General features: G+C 38.0%; 1 protein-coding gene across 6 annotated transcripts; it reads right to left on the reverse strand.

Annotated features, from left to right (window-relative positions):
• Window positions 1–4,049: 4,049 nt before the first annotated feature.
• LOC106882479 (uncharacterized) lies at window positions 4,050–14,301 on the reverse strand. 6 transcript variants are annotated; one of them, XM_052969599.2, is made up of 3 exons: window positions 14,163–14,301; window positions 5,190–5,234; window positions 4,050–4,956 (listed from the first exon to the last, which is right to left on the reverse strand). In XM_052969599.2, the coding sequence occupies exon 3, from the start codon at window positions 4,882–4,884 to the stop codon at window positions 4,165–4,167; it is 720 nt and encodes a 239-aa protein (XP_052825559.1). In that variant the 5' UTR covers window positions 4,885–4,956; window positions 5,190–5,234; window positions 14,163–14,301; the 3' UTR covers window positions 4,050–4,164. The 6 variants fall into 6 exon arrangements, with proteins under 6 accessions (XP_052825559.1, XP_052825560.1, XP_052825561.1 ...); XM_052969600.2 differs by having other exon boundaries at window positions 14,159–14,246; XM_052969601.2 differs by lacking the exon at window positions 14,163–14,301 and adding an exon at window positions 13,800–14,099.
• Window positions 14,302–16,726: the final 2,425 nt, after the last annotated feature.

A 16,726-nucleotide genomic window follows, 5' to 3' on the forward strand; every position in this document is an offset into this window, starting at 1 on the left:
TACACTGTTGTGTGTGCACACTGACATTACACATCCAGCAGATCATGCTAGCTTCATTTCTTTTGAGCTTACACATGTCTTCAGCAGTCACAGCCCTTGTTTCACTGCTGTGAAGCATAGCAGTTCACACACATGCATCATACAACATATCTTTCACTGAGAGAGAGGCCCTTTGTCACCAGTAGGGGTAGAAGCTTTCTGAACTTTGCCCAGGCTATTCTTATTCTGGTGGTAATACTTTCTGAGCATCACGCCAACTACAGACTTGGCCACCTAAGTAGTGGAAGCTATCAACTACTTCTAGTTTCTTCCCCTGGCATATGATGGAATCTGCTTTCTGAGCATCTGGCATTTATTGCCCCCGTGCATCTGCTGCACAAAGCTATCTTCCCAGTTAATCTTCCTTTGATGTTGCTGCACCTCTCATGTGTCCATAGCTAACACTGGATACATTTTATGGAGTTTCTACCTACACCTTTTCTACAGATCGAGCAGTGCCACCTACCTGAAGGGGTGTGTGATGTGTTCGCCTTCCTACTTACTAGAACTTTGGTCTTTACAACATTGACTCTAAGGCCTTTTGATTCTAAACCGTGCTTCCACACTTGAAATTTGTCTAGTTCTGGTAGTGATTCTGCTATGAAGGCCAGGTCATCAGCATAGAGGAGCTCCCAGGGAAAACCTGTCTTGAACTCCTCTGTTATTGCCTGGAGAACCATGATGAATAAGACGGGGCTGATCCTTGGTGGACCCCTACTTCTACCCAGAATTCTTCACTATACTTATTGCCAATCCTAATCTTACTAACGGCATCTCTGTATTGGGCCTGTACAGCCCTAATTAACCATTCATCAATTCTCAGTTTCCGCATCACCCACTAGATAAGGGATCAGGGGACCCTGTCAAAGGCTTCTCCAAGTCTACAAAAGCCAAATATAGGGGCTTATCTTTGGCTAGGTATCTCTCCTACAGTTGCCATACCAGGAATATAGCATCAGTGGTGCTTCTACCTGATACAAAAACAAACTGCATCTCATCTAAGCAAACTCTCTCCCTCTCTGTGACCCTCATCACCTGATCCAGCAGTTTGATACCCCTGTAGTTATTTCTATCTAAAGCATCACCTTTACCTTTGGAGCAGTTGACTATGGTGCTGCTACACCAGTCATTGGGTACGACTTCATCATGAACCACCTGGTTTACAATACAGGTGACTAGGCCATAGCCTACGCCACCAGATGTTTTAAGCATCTCAGTGATTCCTGTAGGGCCGGAGGTTTTTCCTGGCTTCATACCCTTAACTGCTTTATCTATCAGGGTGCTGTCTATTCAGAATGCATGAACTGATTCTCACTTTAAAACTAAGTGCAGGCAGGAAGAAAAACCCTGCAGCATAAAGGATTGGTTTACATAACCAGATGTGTCACTCTTTCTCATGATGATCATCAGGCATGAAGAAACTGCCAAAAGAAGAGTATTTGAATTATATAATCAACTTTCTCCAAATATGTAGCCTAGTGTCTATTTTATTCTTTTACTGGTTTCAGTCATTAGGCTGTTGGTACTGCCTTCCAAAGTTTTGCTGAACAATGTTTAGAAATTATTATTATAAGTATTACTGTCACATCATTGAAGACTCAAATCTTTGGATTTGGTTTTACCACATTCCTGATATAACATCAGTTCCTGCTCCCCAAGTTTTTAACCATATTTGGTTATTTTTCTAAATTCTTTCTCTTTGACCATGGAAGTTGTGTTTGCTAATAAATTCATAAAAAAATAACTTATTCAATAATATTCTCATGCAACATCAAGGAAAACTACTCATTTTTTTCTGTCTTCTACAAATGAAATATTCTAGTAGTTGCTCTGAGATAGCAGTGTACACAACACACAGCTAATTGTGACATGATATGGCATGGAGTGAACAACAGTTCACCATAATGCATCCCGAGTTTGTTAAGCTTCATGTATAAATTCATTAACTGATTTCTTCATAATTATTTTGTTATTGCAATAGGATACAATCTGGGAGTAACTTGTTTTCATGGTATAGACGTGGCTGTAGTTAGGAAGTGTACTTCCCAACCACATGGTTTGAGGTTCAGACCCACTCACAGTGTGGTACTTTGTGCAAAGTATCTTCTAGCCCTGGACTGATTGAAGCTTTGAGTAGAATTGGTAGATAGAAGCTGAAAGAAACCAGTTGTTTCTTTGTTAGTTTGTGTGTGTGTGTGTGTGTGTGTGTGTGTTTGTGTCTCCTGGTCTTGGACATCACATGATAGTTGTCAATGAGTCTCACCACTATTCTAGCAGTGTTGTTTATTTCCAATATTCTATGAAAACCTGTCTGGCCATGGAGAAATATTACTTTGCTTAGAAACAGGTGAGGGTTGGCGACAGGAAAGATATTCGGTTGTAGAAAATCTGCCTCAATGAACTCCATCCAATCCATGCAAGCATGGAAAAGTGGACATTAAAATTATGATGATGATCTAATAATATACACTTATAAATAATGATGACCTTATGTTTATTTCTGAATAATACTCATGGCAGCATAGTTGGTTCAATATTGTAGCACAGTACATATGCTCTGAGTGAATAATCACCATATACCATTGTCCATTTTCCAATCATAAGTTATAAATGTAAAAATTTTTTTCTTTTCATATTCTACCAAGATATGAAGAAAAGGCATCAGTTGACTTGAGTGTCCAACAGCAAGAGGCTTTCTTTAGCCTTTATGCCAGTTAAAGAATATAATTAACTCTCTAGTATTCAGACTGCTCTATCAAATATAATGCTTATTTATTCCCATTGTTTTGAATAAATCATAGTGTCTCATAGCTTCAAAATTTTGGTGATGTGATTGTTTTTAGAACACTGTAGGATAGGTGTGCATAAGCATATCTAGCCAGTTTGAACATGAAACAGGTAGATTATTTGGGTCAGATATAGCCAGTTTAAATACTTAAGGATTAAAGGCAGTAAATATCAGAATCAATAGAATTTTGAATTAAATGTGGTAGTTATTTATGGTCTGAATTCACATTTTGCTTTTCATCCCTTTAGGGTTAATAAAATAAATATCAGTAATATATTGAGAATTCAATCAACTATGCCACACTCCTACACATTTGTGTTGCGTCAATTTAAGATATTATTATTATTATGAATATTGGGGATGGTCGAAATTGATCAAGTTGTGAACTAATAATACCTTGAGGCATAAAGTTACATCCCTATATATTTTCAGTTCAAATCCTGCTTGGCTTTAATTTAATAAGTACCAGTAATACACTTGTTTCAACTGATAACACCTCTCTCACCAAAACCTGTGGTTTTTCAGTGTAAGAAATTGTCCTCATTATTATTAAGAACACAGGTGCAAGCATGGATGTTTGGTTGAGAAGTTCACTTCCCAACCACATGCTTCCAGGTTCAGTCCATGAGTGCAGCACCTTGGGAAAGTGTCTTCTGTTATAAGAGTCAGGCTGACTAAAGCCTTGTGAGTTGATTTGGTACAGAAACTGAAAGAACCACACACGAGTGTGTGTGTGCATGCATACATACATACATACATACATACACAAGCACACAGTCCCTTACTTTTAAAATAGGTGAAGGTTATCAACAGAAAGGGTATTCAACTATTACATAGTACCTCAATAATATAAGCCTCTTGTCCATACTGGTTTAAAAACGAATGAACTGGATAGCAGAATCATCAGAGTGGTAGACAAAATGCCCTGTAGTATTTAGTTATATACCTTATGACTGTTAATTCTTAGTGGTCCTGGATAAACTGAAGTTAGTTTTATTGACTAGAAATCTCTTCAATATATTATGGCCTTGTGCCTATATTAAAAATTATCCTTGTTTTCGTCATGAGCAGTGTTATGTCAAGGACAAGGGTGACTTGTTATTCTGACAAATGCTATTTACTTCTCTTGTGAAATACTGGGTTAAATAGCTTCATTCCTCCATGGAAGGAAAAGTAATCTCTGGAGACAAAAAAAATTTGCAATAAAAAATGTTAAATCAAATTTTCTTTGAAATATTATTATTATTATCATCATTATTATTGAGTTGAAATACAAAAGAAAATATTAATTTAAAAAAAAAATTTATACCATCTTTCAGCCCAAATAAAAACACAAATTAGTCTCTATGTATTCTTAGATGACTTGTTAAAGCAACATTGTCCAGAAAGTTGTCCCCGCATATCTTACAGCGTAAAATATTCGATTTCAACTGTGGCTCAGGTTTGGCGTGTGTTTTCATGTGTGCCTTTAATTGGAGGCTAAGTGAGAATTCTTTCCCACATTCCTTGCAAGGAAACGTTTTCTCCTTCTTATGTATTCGAATGTGGCCTTTCAAAGCGGCTTTAGTAGTGAAATTCTTGCTACAGGTCTCGCACTGGAATGATTTTTCTTCTCTTGTGTGTTTCTTCAAGTGACATCTTAAAGTAGAATGGTCTGTAAAGCTATCCCCACACAACGTGCAATGGTAAGGCTTTTCTCCGGTGTGGATCCTCAGGTGTTTTTTCAATGTGGATCTTTCAGTAAAATCCTTATCACATATATCACAATGAAAAGGTTTCTCTCCAGTATGCGTTTTTATGTGGTTTTTTAAGGTGTAATTCTCGGAGAAATCCTTGCCGCAGATGTCACAGTGGAAAGGCTTCTCTCCCGTGTGTGTTCTTATGTGTCTTGTCAGGTGAGAGTTTTTCAAGAAGTCTTTCCCGCAGATGTCACAAGAGAAACGTCTCTCTACTGTATGGGTTTTCAAGTGTTTCTCCAATAATGCATGAACAAGAAATTCTTTGCCACATACTCCACAGTAGTATGGCTCAGCTTCAGAATCTGGCAACAATTCCATTTTTCAGAAGTAAATCTCTCTTTAATGATCACTGAGTTATACGTCTGATTCTTCAACAAGTTGCACTTGGTACTGAAATATAAAGAAATGTATCATTTAATTGTGCTGTTTCAGAACATTTCAAACAATACAAATAGGAAATGCTAAAGCTATTATTTCTTTAAAGGTACATCACATAATAGGAAGATAATATGAGACAGGATACTTCAAATCAAACAAATGCTTTGCAGACACATCCAGTTTATATCTTTGACAAACATACATTAGTCAATTGAACCAATGAGAGCCTCTAAGAAGTTACTTGCCTGGTTAAAAATAACAGCCACATATCCTTCAAATAACAGTGTCATCTTAAAAACAAAAGACATATTAGACAATGTAGTCCTGGATATACAAAAGGGTGGGATGATCATGGCTAAAAATTCCTTTCATTACAGGTCAACTTGATCAGGGCTGACCATGTATGTGTGTGGCAGGGGTGGGGAAACACAAATAATATAAATCAGCTAGCTGAAAATGAAGGTATTAACATATTGTGTCCATTTGTTTATCATAGGTGTCATGTGCATTTGTCCATGTTGGCATGACTTAAACTGGACTTCAAATCAATGTTCTACATAACTTTTCATATGCATCAGACCTAACCAAAGATCCAGTCTCTCTCTTCTCTAAGGTCTTGTTGGTGTACCCTTACTGTGTACATCTATGACTCGCAGCACCCAGTACTACTTCAATTATCATATGTCAGCTATGCCATGGTCTCTTCAGAAAACTGACAGCAATTGATACTTTTAATTTTTTATGCTCAATTACTTGCTCAACCTTTCTCTAATGTTATCATTGCAAATTAACTCTTTTAATTCTTTTCAATAAAATTTTAAAAAACTGTATTTAGAATACCTGGATTGATTTTGTAACCCTTTTGATACCAATAATTAAGAGACTACCTCTATGACACATACTTGTTTTTTTAGAGTAATCTAAATTAAAACTCACCATTAAAATTTCATATTAATTTATGTTTAAAGTACCATCTTAAAATGGCAAAATTATTGTATTAAATTCTTCATTTATGTTCAAAAGTAACTGAAACAAAAAAGTGTATTTAATAGACGGATGGTAACAACAGTGTTACTGAAACTCAGGTTATGAAAATTATCATATTTCTTACAGGCATCCATTTACAAACTCTTTCATGTTTTAATTATAACAATGAAGTGACAATAAGGAACCAAACTATCAAGGACGTGCTTATGCTTTAATCTTTTCATTGAAACAACAAAGGAATGTCTGCATGATCACTCAGCATGCTCAATGAGAACCAAATCTCCCTCAACAAAGCACTCACTACTTCCTTAGACACAAAAGGACTAACTTCTGTAGTGTAAAAAGAATGAAAGACAAAACTTGCACTGAAAATGATTAAACCCTAACTTTTCTATAGGATATGTATAACTCAGTACTACTGGCCAAGAAAATGTGGTTACCTACAACAACAGAGAGTTGTAACTCATTTGGCTGTTAAGAGATAAGCGAGTTAATCATGGGCATTATGTCACAATGGAATATAGGACAAAAATGCTGACTTTCCAAATGGTTGTTTGATAATGCACTTCTTCGGCTACTCATAAAATTTTAAGACAATACAGTCACAGATACTTGGTCAGTTGTGATAAAGGTCAATACAAGCAAAGTTCACCAAATGTACAAAACAACTGTGTACTAAGCATATATATCTTCATTCAACATTTAGACCTTTTGTATACTATGATAACAGCTTTCTCAATGTCTATTGAAGTACAGAACACGGGATCCAGTCAAAAATCATTTTTATTAACCCTTTAGCATTTAATTTGGTCATATCCAACCCAAATATTCTACCTGCTTTATGTTCAAATTGAACTGAGATCCAGCCTGTTACACCTACCTTGCAATGTCATATAATAATGAACAATCACATCACTGAAATCTCAAAGATACAAGGTAATGCTTGATTAATTCATAAAAATGTGAATAAATAAGCGTTACATTTGACAAAGTAATTTGAATGCTAAAGGGTTAAAGGTTCACAAATGTAAAATGCAGTTGTCAGAGTAGTTTTCTTGCAATTAATACAATTAATTGACCTCAACTTTATCTTTAACTGGTTTACACACACTTCCCACCTCTACCACCACCATTATTCAGTCATTCTCCCTCTCTAGTATGTTTTATTTGCTTCTGAGACAATATTTTTGTAAAATTCTAACTAAAATGCATTGCCTATGTGTGTCAGTTTTTTTTATATCATTACCGTCATTTTGCATCTGCTTTCCATGCAGACATAGGTTGGACAGGTTGTCATGGTCGAAGTCTTTTCTTATTGGGAGTGACTGTTTCCACAGACTGGTGCTCATATGTGTCACTTGAATTAGTTTCTATGGCTGGATGCCCTTCCTATTGCCAAACACTTTACACTATATATTGGGTATGTTTTCTTGTGGCACCAACACTAAAGCAGTTGAATAAGAGGGACCTTGGAACCCTTTGCATTCTTTACTCATTTACCAACCACATTACAGCCAGTACTGGGTGCATTCTATACCAGCACTAGAGAGAATTCAAAATAACCAAAACTTGGAGGAGTTTTAGCAGTAACTTTTTACTTGTTTAATGGACAGATCGTATTAAATAGTTATTTGGAACATAACTTTAAAAAAGGGTTCTTATATGAAACTATGATGGAAATTTTGCCCTGTAACAACTGAAGTAATTATTGAGGTTTCCATTCAAGTTTGAATACAGGTGGTTTTGAAAGGAAGGGATGAAGTGGAAACAGGATGCAATCTCATTGGAAGGTTAAAGATAGTATCAGTCAACAAACTGTGGTTTCCTACAGCAGAGAATTTTTAGGATGTTTAGACATAAATGAGCTGATCATGGTCACTATGTAGCACTTGGAAGCAGGACAGAAAATGCTGACCTTCCACTTGATAATGTATGGATTCAGCCATGCAAATCTTTAAAATTTTAAGACAATATGACCACATTACAGCCAGTTTGAGAACAACTGGCTCTCATACTCACAAAAACAAGCACCCCACCCAAATTTCAGTGAAATACTTCTTCCCCCTACTTCCATTAATGAGAAGATAGAATTTGCATTCACATAATCCTTCTCTTTTTGTCTTGCATGGTGTTGGACATGTTTAAAAGTGCCTAATTTTAAAATGGTAGGCATAAGCATGGTTGTGTTGTTAAAAACTATGCTTCTCAACCATGTGATCTTGGGTTCAGTTCTAATGCATGGCACCTTCAGTAAGTGTCTTCTACTATAGCCCTGGCTGACCAAAGCCTTATGAGTGGATTTGGAAGAATATATATGTATGTATATATATATATATATATATATATATATATATATATATATTTTTTTTTTTTTTTTTTTTCCAAATCCATGACAAGGCTTTGGTCAGCTGGGACTTTAAGTGTATAAAAATATATATTAGCAACAGAGGCAGTATTAATACTGAGATGTAATATTTATTCCCACTTAAACATGAATGTTCTGTTAGAACAAACTATACTGCAAAAGATACCAAGAGAGAAACTCTCATATTGGCTTTTGGTGCAAAATGCACTCTTGCACATGCGTGCACCCTTGTCTGTAGCTCATGTAACAGTTGTAAATGAGCATTACTGTCATATAAGCAATGTTGTTTATTTTCAGTATTCTGTGAAAATCATGTCTGGGCATGAGGGAAATATACTACTTTGCTTGGTTGGTAACAGGAAGGGCATTCAGCTGAAGAAAATCTGTTTCAATGGATTCTGTTGATTCATGCAACAATGGAAAAGTGGACATTAGTCAACAATGATGATGATGCAGTCTGCTCCTCTTTTCAATTATCACAGGCCTTTTCCCATGAGAAACACTGTACTGTACCATGTAACAGGAATCATCTATGCCACACAAAATGCAAACAAATACCATCCTCTCAGTGTACATTTTGGTCAGGTAAACTATAGCTCACAATTCCATTCCCTCCATCATTTAAGTACAGTTCCTAATTAACACTTTCTTTTCATGTCCTTAAAACACATGCTGACAATCAATCCAATGAGGATGTCTCTTATTGTTTATTCCACCTATAAGTAGTAGTGGTCAAACCTCCTCTAGTCTCTTAATCATGAAAGGACACATTAGATAACACAGTGCTAGATACATTATTGATCAACACTGAGATCTGCTGCATCAGGGCTGACCTGTCATCATCATCATCATTCAGTATCCATTTTCCATGCTGGCATGGGCTAGAGTTTGACCAGAACTGGAAAGCCGGAGTGCTGCATCAGGCTCCAGTCAGTTTTGGTTTAGTTTCTACAGCTGGATGCCTTTCCTAATGCCAACCACTCCACAGAGTATACTGGGTGTCCTTTACCTGTCACCAGCATATGTGCCTTTTATGCATCACAGCACAGGTTAAACAATAACAGTAGCAATGAGGGAGCTTTACCTAAGTTTCTCAAGCTGCTAAAAATATAAACCAAATCTCATTCTAATGTCATAAACAAGGAAGGACACATTAGATGATGTAGTCCAAATCCTTGATATTCTATGACTGAAAATCAAACAAAAAAAAAGGAAAAACAATATGGTCACAGATGGAACATATGATACTAGACAGGCCTGGCTGTATACAACACTGTTAGATCCATATACATCTCCACTACTTTGTTTATAGCTCCGCATAGATACTGATGTGACTGTGTGGTTGAGAAGTAATCTTGCTTCCCAACCATGTGGTCTTGGGTTCAGTCCCACTGTATGACACCAAGGGTGTCTTCTACTGAAGGGCTAGACCAATCAAAGCCTTATGAGTGGGTTTCGTAGAGAGAAACTGAAACGGGCGTTAAATGATGATGATGTATGTGTGCATTGTGACTTAGCGTCACGGTTTGTTGTAAACGAGCATCACCATCATACAAGCGATGCTGGTTTCCAGGTCGAGGGTTGGTGACAAGAAGAACACCCAGCCGTAGAAAATCTGCTTCAACAAAATCCGTTTCACCTATGCATGCATGGAAAAGACATTAAACGGTGCTTTACACTACAAACAATACATAAACACATACACACGATTATTTCCCCCAGTTTCGGTCGATTAAATTCCACCCACAAAACATTTTTCAACGTAAGCGTACTGTAAAAGATATCTGCTCAAGATGTAGCGCACTAGAATCGAACTCGGAAGCACAAAGGTGCGAAACGAATTTCTTAACTGTACGTCTATGTCCGCGTTCATTAGGTAATGAGTTTTCTTTCGTACGTTGACAACTAGATTGTTTCTCGTTTTTTTTTTTAAAGAAACAATCTCAGTCCACATTACTTGTAGGCAGTAAATTTGAAGGTGGAGGAACCAACGAATCAACTTCTTATAACAATGTGGAGGGAGAATATATCCCTGGTAAGAAAGGAATACACGGTTCAGTTACTCAACAGATAGAATTAATCTCTAATCAAGAGAGTTTGGCTTCAGAGAAAGAAGTATCAAATATGTTGCGAGAGAGGGAGTAATCGATGTGGTTTACTTAATAAAGTTACGGTACCTTATCTATAAGCAACTGGATCATAGCTGGATTTATATTCTCCAAACCATGCTAAATAACAGCTGACAACAACATAGCTGATATTGTTTAATTACGGCCAAGGAGCTGAGCAACGTTACGAGGGAAAAGCTACAGTTGGGTGTTTCAAATGCAAGCTGATGTTTCAAGGTTGTATTTCCTTCCCAGAAGCACAATGTTGTCCCTACCAACCTACATACTTGTGGAATGAGGGAAGAAAACACGCACGCACGCACACATTGCCGGAAATCAGTTTCAGATAGTAATTAACTTGTAATATAGAGGGTGAGGTACGACAGAAGGGGTGATAAGGAAAAAGTGATAAGGAAAAAGGGAGAGTTAATAAGACAGAAGGGGTAAGATGGAGGGTGAGGTAAAAGAGATGTGACTTGATGAGAGAGAGAGAGAGAGCGATAAAAAAGGGTGAGGTAAAAGAGAGAGGAGGAGACGTGAAGGGCTAAAAGAGGAGATGAGGAAAGAAAGTTATGAAGCGATACGGTGGAAGTAAGAGGGAGATTATGAGATATGTGAGATGATGGAGAAAGAAAAGGAGAGTGGTGAGAGTGAGAAAGGGAGAAACGAAAAGGGAGAAAAGAATTTAGGCAGGTCAGGTGGAGAGAGAGAAAGAACAAAAAGTAGTGGGCAGATAAGTGGGTGAAAAGGGGACGGGAGGGGTAATGTTAAAGTAGAAAAGTATTTTGCCCCGAAGCAGCTTTGAATATTCAGCTTTTAATGCAGTTATAGCCATTAAATAAACCGACAAAATACCAGTTAAAAACCTGGCTTTACCTGAGTCCATTAACAGATGGGACCAACCAACTAGGTGGAAATGCTGGGATTAAGGAGCCTTCATCCCACCCCGCCCAGTCAATACTTCCCATTTTCGTTTAGCCAATAATGGTTGCAGTATATTTATAATATCGAGTATGGCAGCTGTTTAAAGTAGATATAGTAACGGTCTAATTAATAACATCTATCATCGGTAATCTGCTACAAATAACCGACTAAATCCAATCATTAAAAGCCCAGTTAGATTTTTACGCATAAAATTGTTCTACGTAGGTTCGAAGTTGGTTAAGAGGTTCAAATTACTTTTCGGAGGGATTGTTTCTATAGATTATTTGAAACGTAAATAATACAGGCCGTAATCTAACAGTGTATACAGTTAGTTGTCTATCTTTATAGACTGCCCCCGTCCATTGCAATTATTGAGTGGTGAGTTGGCAGAAATAGAGTACAAGACTAGATGTCACCTAGTATTTTAGTTATGCCCCTTTACATTCTAAGTTCATATTTCGCTGGGGGTCGACATCACCTTTCATCAAACACGCGTTGATAAAATAACTGTTTTACATATAAACAGAAAGCATCGAGCCCAATACCTGACTGGTGCCTCATTTTATCGATCCTGAAAGGAAGAAGGGCAAAGTTGAGCTCAGCGTGATTTGAAACCAGAACATAAAGAGCAGGATAGAAATACCGAAACGCATTTTATCGGACGCTTTAACGACCCTTCAAAAGATAAAATACCAATCAGGTCGATTTAAGTGACCGTATTCTTCCTCCAAAATGTGAGGGTCTTGTACCAAAGTTAGAAATCATTAATATACCCCTTGTTGCAAATAAAGAACTATTATTATTGTTTTTAATAACTCTGCGAAGGTTAGTGAGTAGAATGACAGCGCCTAGATTCCTTCCGCTACATTTTGAGTTCAAATCCTTCCACAGTTGATAAAATAAAAACAGTTAAGTAACGAAGTCGGTGCAATCAACTATATCCGCCTTTTATAAAAATGTGAAGTGGTATCACTTCAAAACAAAATCATTATTATTAACTAATGGAGAAAAGGGAAAGCAACTTTCAATGGCTTTGAACTTGAGGAACTGACCGTCCATGATGCCGCAATCCTAAAGTGGGAATCTCTTCTCACCATCCTACTATCGTAATGATTTCTATTATTTGTCACAAGGGCATCAGATGATGAGATCGACGTGTTCAATTCGTAGTGAGCAAACGAATACAAAGAAATTCGTGATAGATTCTTAAAACTCATGATTAATAATGCAAAAATGCGTTGTTAATAAAGTGTGTGTGTGTGTGTGTGTGTGTGTATAGTAAGACACAGTACCAGGATTCCGGTGGCCGAGAAGGAAAATTTCCTGAATCCTAGAGCTGATAGTACACACAGACAAAATATTGAGAAAATGTGAAGGATAAAAGCTAATCTTTACAAAAACGGAGATATATGTGTGTGTATGTGTGTGTGTGTGTGTGTATATATATATATATATAATCCACGAGGTCTGGTGGTGGAGCTAGATACTGGACCACTGAGTCATGTGTGTACCACACTAAAACACTTGCTTATTTAACTTCAATATAAGTGAAGTGGTTTTTATATTTTTTTATAGGGTTAATTAAAGATGCATATGCCTCTGCTATGTCCGGTCAGTTATTTTCGTTCGTTGGATCCATATGAAATACAACGGTACCGACCTTAGGTAAAAAGAAAAAACATGAGAATGTGAAGAATGGTGGGCGGGAGACATAGATATCTTTGTATGGTCAGTGATATAAAATGGGTGTTACAATGCCTAAATGACCTCCAGTCTACCTCCCCTTGTGTTGAGTATTATGTACAGAAATTGGTGAGAATTATCAAATAAACACGTCTGGCCAACTTGGAAGACATCGAACATGGAAGTTGCTTTGATCAGAGAATTGGTGGGAGTGGACTATGCAACGGAGTAGCAATCGTTGTTGCCAGCCTTTCCGCAATTATTCTATTTGCTGAGAGAGAGAGAGAGAGAGAGGTTAGGGCAACCTCCAGGCAAAAGTACTGCAAAAATGAACAGTAATAAAAATACATAGACGGACACGCGGAGAAAATATGACCATTTGATTGTTAACGGAAAGCAAAGATGAAGGTTAAAATACTCTGCTCTAATAAAAACATATATACAATCATCATCGACAACAACAAATGTACTCATATAGTTAAACAACAATAATAACGAGGCCAATAAACAGAATAATAAAGGAGAAACAGTATTAAAAAGGGGGAAGGTCGTTGAGTATATTTTATAGGAGAGGTTAGTTTTAAAACAATGTGAGAATATTAATGGGATTAAATTTTTTAGTAAAAAGATTACAGTAATCCAAGACAGATTTATATTAAAAGCTCTAGGAAAATTTCATAGTGGATCAGAAAAGAGAATAGTGAGGGTGGTTAATTGAAATCTTTCACTAATTTAAATGAATGACTTCAACGCCATTCGAACCTGCATAGACCAGATAAATAACTTACGGTTAAATTCTTGGTCGCCAGAGTGGCAAAAGAAAACCACCTCTCCTCTCTGTCTGATGGCGGAGAGCTTTATTTTATATCATCACATTTACTGTGTGGTCTGATTTATATAGTCTGCTGTAATTAAACCTTGTTGCCTACCGATAACACTCATCACAGCAACAAATCTTTTCTCTCTGTCCACCATCAACACAACATCTCAAGACGAAAAACAAAGCCACACACTTCGTCACCGACTGAGAAGACGCGATGGATGTGTTGCAAATGTTTTATAGTTAATATGTCTAGTAACTAATGTATAATTGGTATGCAACAGGACTGTATATACAAATGAGGGTAGATAAGAGAATGAAGCATACCTACCTGGGGAGAAACGATCGCTTTCCTGCCGACAGAGATGTCAGCAAGGGAAGTTAAACCGAAAGGAAGTAGTAAGAGGTGTGAAGGATTATTACGGGAGTGTTAGGACTTCTTGAAACTATGGATGGCGGTACGAGATGTAATCGCTAACCAGAGAAACTACCTTCTCTATGGATGGATATGTGTATGTGTACACGTCTCTCTCTCTCTCTCTCTCTCTCTCTCTCTCTCTCTCTCTCTCTCACACACACACACACACATACACACACATTCACTTTCAATCACACAAATATATCATTTACGAAAGACAAGGCGTTCGATTACTGTAGGCGCTAAGAAGTTTACTTCCCAACCACATTGTTTCAGGTTCAGACCCACTGCGTTGCACCTCGGGCTAGTATCGTCTACTTTAACCCTAGGCTGACCAAAGTTTGCGATTGCATTTGGTTGATGGAAACTGAAAAGTAGCAGGACATATATCATCTTCGTAGTCATTTTCATTTAACGTCCATGTTTCATGCTGGCATGGGTTGGACGGTTTGACATAATCTGATGGACCCAAAGACTTAGCATTGTTTTTTTATAGCTGGATACTCTTCCTAACGTCACTTTACAGCATGTACTGAGTGCTTTTTACATGCCACCAGTACTAATGAGATTGCTGTGCTGTCTGCAAAACTATGAACCTCAAAGGGTTGGGGCAACTTTATGCTCAGAGAACGAGTAGAAAAAAGTAAAGTATGTGAGAATAGGACCAGAGCAGAACAGGTTTCTTGCTGAGAAAAGCCACATGACTGCATGTGCATGTATGTGTGAAGTGAAAGCAAGTGGCTAAGTAGTTAGGGTATTCAGCTCAAGATCATAAGGTTGTGAGTTCAATACCTAGCAGTGCATTATGTCCTTGAGTAAAACACTTTATTTCACATTGCTCCAGTCCACTCAGCTGGCAAATGTGAGTAGTACCTGTATTTCAAAGATCCAACTTCGTCACATTCTGCCATGCTAAATCTCCCTGAGATCTATATTAAGAGCAGGCATGTTTGTAGATTGCTCAGCCACTTGCACGTTAAGTTCACATGCAGGTGGTGGTGGTGGTGGTGGTGGTGGCAGTGGCGGCAGTGGCGGCAGCAGCAGCGGTGGCAATGGTGGTGGTGGTGGTGGTGGTTTATACTTCATATCTGCCATATGGTAGCTTTCCAAACTCATTAAGCTATAACTTCTTACAAAGCAGTATATTCCTATAAAAAAAAATTACCTTTAGCCCTTCATATTAGCAATGGAAGCAGTTGCTCTGAAAGTGTAATAGTTAGAATAAGAACCAGTTGGACAAAGTTCAGAGAGTTATTACCTTTGTTGATAACAAAAGCCTCTCTTTCAGAGTGAAAGGCAGATTGTATGAAGCTTTATGTGGACACCTATGCTACATGGCAGTGAAACATGGACTGTAACTGCAGACGATATGCAAAGGCTCGAAAGAAATGAAGCCTGCTGGATGTGCAACTTCAGTGTGCAGGTATAGCAAAGATTAAAATGTACTAAGGATAAAATTGGATGTAAAAGACATCATTTGTAGTGTGCAAGAGAGGAGACTGTGTTGGCATGGAGGAGGAGGACAGCTCCATATAGAGGTGCCAGTCAATAAATATGGAGGGAACCTTTGAAAGAAGAAGACTCAAGATGTGGAACAAATGATCTTGTGGTGGAAGGCTAATTGACTGGCAGGGAGGAAGAGAGATGTTGCGGGTAGATTGAAAGGGGAGGAGATGACGTCATGTCAGTGAGCAACAGGTAAAGTTGGCCTCTTTCTTACAATGTCTGCGGGCAAGGCAAGTCGTGTTCTAATAGCAGCCATGCATAGTGGTCCTAGCTGGCAAGAGATCGGTAGAGTCAACATATGATTACAACTGAATGATTTAGCTGTTGTCCCCGATTACAACTTGAGGTACAAGCAACTTTATTTTGTACCTTTAAACAACAGATCTTCAAATATTAAGCTTCACAGACGAAATGATTAAGACATTTGGCAATTTACTATGCTTCAGACTTGCCAGCTAAGTAAAAGTGAGGCCATAAAGACATGTCCTTCGTGTCCATGCCTCCCCTCCCCACACAATCGGTCCCCACCTCCTCCACAGCCCATCTTCCCTATACCCCTTCCGCCTTTCATGCTCACCACTCACTGCATTTCCCCCCACTCTACCACATGTACCTACCTACACACTATATGTCCCCACTGAATTTCTTCCCCAGAGCATATCCTCCTAATACCTTTTCTCTCTACTTGTGTCTTCTCACTACATCCCCCTCCATCAACCTCTGTCCTTTTGCAGTCTCAGGAACCTACCCACTCACCTTCTCCGATCTCAGGTCCACTCACTCTCACATCTTGACCATCTTCTCCCTCTCTCTTCCTTTTCTCACTCTCCTCCACTCTCACCTCACTTGAGGCAATCATGTTTCCTCTCTAATGCATGTCTCCCTTTTTGTCCCTCAATACTACTCCCCCCAAACCTCATTTGAGGCGTCTTGTTCTGCAAGTTACTTGGTAACCTCACTGTTGCTGGATC

The sequence above is a fragment of the Octopus bimaculoides genome, chromosome 7 (genome assembly GCF_046866305.1).
Source record: "Octopus bimaculoides isolate indiv1 chromosome 7, ASM4686630v1, whole genome shotgun sequence".
Taxonomy (NCBI): domain Eukaryota; kingdom Metazoa; phylum Mollusca; class Cephalopoda; order Octopoda; family Octopodidae; genus Octopus; species Octopus bimaculoides.